Here is a 2,435-nt window from a genome sequence, read left to right as displayed (position 1 = left end):
CCCCCCCCCCTCATTCCCATTGGGTCCCGATCGTGCCAGCATGAGCAGCATTCTCAACTCCATCTCCTCCAACTGGAAATCCCGGCGCCCAACTAAGGCGGTCCGTCCTCTCCTCCTCTCCCCGCCTCTCCTCCCCCCTCCTCTACTGACACGCCGGCTCCCTTTGTTTTTTTCCCCCTTTTCGCACCGAAACCACCGTCAGTCGGCCGCCGAGACGAAGAAGCCCATCGCCAAGGCCAAGCATGCCACCCCGTCGGCCGCCGAGACGAAGAAGCCCATCGCCAAGGCCACCAAGCGGCCCAATGCCCCCAAGCCCAAGCCCAAGGCTCCATCCAAGCGCCCGCTCGCCGTGTCAGATGATGAGGATGCTGACGGTGTGGATACGGTCCTGGTCAAGCGCGCCAAGCTCGACACTGTCTCCACCGATGCCGCCGCCGCCACTCCCGCTGCTACTTCTGGCGACTCAGCCGAGGGAGCCTCCACTGGTGGGTACAAGTGCGTTGTGATGCCCGGGCGCGTGTGTCCATTCCCTCTGCCCCTCCCTGCCCTGCTGTTGACTGACCCCCTCTGCCTCCCCCCCCGTCCCCCTCCTTCCCTCTCCTTCCTCCCACCCCATAGGCTCGCTCTCGGCAGCCTGGCTTTCTCTCGCATTTCCCCGGACGACGCCAACATGATGCAGTACCTACGCACGCGCTACCTCGTGTCTAATCCGCTGGATCTGCGCACCTTCATGGAGCCCAAGGGCAACACCCGGTGCGTGCTCTTCCCCCCTCTCCCTTGTCGATGTGCACCTCTGCCTCCCCCCCCCCCCCCGCACACACACACACACACACACACACGCTGACACCCTACGTTCTCCATTCCATCACCAGACTTGGCAACAAGGTCGGCCTTGATTGTGAGATGGTGGGTGTCGGCCCGGGCGGGCGCGCGTCCGCCCTGGCCCGCGTGGTCGTGGTCAACCTCCACGGGCATGTCGTGCTCGATCTCTTCGTCAAGCCGGAGGAGGAGATTGTCGACTATCGGACGCGCTTTTCCGGCATCCGGCCACAGGATCTCGAGGGGCCACATGTTGTCCCTCTGCACCAGGCCCAGGTGCAGGTTGGAAACTTGCTCACCGGGCGCATTGTCATTGGCCATGATTTGAAGAACGATTTCGCTGCCCTCAACATGCGCCATCCCCGACACCTGATCCGTGACACGGCCCGCTTCCAGCCCCTGCGCGAGGCCATGAAGATGCGCGGCCGCGCGTCCCCCTCCCTGCGTGCCCTGGCTGCCTGCCTGTTGGGCCTGGCCATCCAGGTCGGTGAGCATCATCCCGGCGAGGATGCCCGTGCTGCGGTGGAGGTCTACCGCGCCGTGGCTACCGAGTGGGAGGCCGCCCTGCGGTCCGAAGCGGAGACCAAGCGCCGCGAGGAGGCGGCCGCTGTGGCCGCCGAGCGCCTGAGGCGCAAGAGCCTGGCCGCCGAGCGCAAGTCCGCCGGGGGCGCCGGCACCGAGGAGGACGCCGCCGACGATGGTGACACTGCCACCGACGATGACTTTGACCTGGAGCAATTGGATGTCCCGACCGCGGATGCTGGCGCTGCTGCTGACTCCGCCACCGCCACCGCCCCGATCTCAGGGCAGTCCACCCGCGCGGGCCGGAGGAGTCGCAACACCAAAGAGCCAGCCTGGCGCAAGAGGCAGCCCCACAAGCGCCACTAGCGCCACCGGTGCCAGTGCGACATCGCTCGCTCCTCCGCATTCCTCCCCCCCCCCCCCCCCCCTTCCCCAGTCCTTGTCTGCCTAGATCATTCCCCCCTCCCACCCCCCCCCCCCCGCTTGCTGGAGGGTACGTATCCATTTGTTTCTCCCTTCCAGCGCTTCCGGTGGTCGTCAGAAAATGTACAATATACACACAAAAGCTGCCGCGGACATCTTGTGTCTACCCTCTCCCTCTTCCCGCTCCTCGCACTCTCCCCCGCAGGCCTGTGCTCGAAGGAGCTCCTTCTGGGAGGTCGGCAGAGGGGCCAGGGGACAAAGTGCATGGATCGGCCATGGGGTGGCGGTTCGTGTCTCCCTGTGCCGGCTGTGCCGGCCAGGATGTCGTTTCATGTGCTCGTGTGGCGCCCGACGCCGAAATCAACGCAGGGCGCCGCCGCGCGTCGATCACACGCCCTCCCCCTCCACACATGATGACCGAGCCCACCACCGTCGGCCCGATGGCTATCACCCCAGATGCCAACGCAGCCACTATCAAACGCCTCCCGCTCTGGCGACCGGGGCGCGGAGGCATGGAAGCCGCAGTCATAAGCCAGCCGACGGGATGGCTCGCCTCTTTTGCCGGGCCCCGTGCCGAGCGCAAGTGTTGCGTGTCCCTCTGCAGCCGGGAGATGGGCGTCGTATACACCCAAGTGAGCAGGAGAGCGGCGACGGGGGGGGGGGGGGGGGGG

At 66.2% G+C, this 2,435-nt stretch overlaps 1 protein-coding gene across 1 annotated transcript; it reads left to right on the top strand.

Moving 5' to 3' along the window:
* The first annotated feature begins 9 nt into the window (after positions 1 to 9).
* H696_00463 (hypothetical protein) lies at positions 10 to 1,770 on the top strand. Its single transcript, XM_009494318.1, has 4 exons — positions 10 to 100; positions 203 to 495; positions 619 to 753; positions 873 to 1,770. Exons 1-4 carry the CDS (start codon positions 41 to 43, stop codon positions 1,705 to 1,707), a joined length of 1,323 nt encoding a protein of 440 aa, XP_009492593.1. The 5' UTR covers positions 10 to 40; the 3' UTR covers positions 1,708 to 1,770.
* Positions 1,771 to 2,435: the final 665 nt, after the last annotated feature.

Source organism: Fonticula alba (genome assembly GCF_000388065.1).
Source record: "Fonticula alba strain ATCC 38817 unplaced genomic scaffold supercont2.1, whole genome shotgun sequence".
Taxonomy (NCBI): domain Eukaryota; order Rotosphaerida; family Fonticulaceae; genus Fonticula; species Fonticula alba.
The sequence above is the reverse complement of the archived record's forward strand: the minus strand, read 5'-3'. Positions and strand labels throughout refer to the sequence as shown.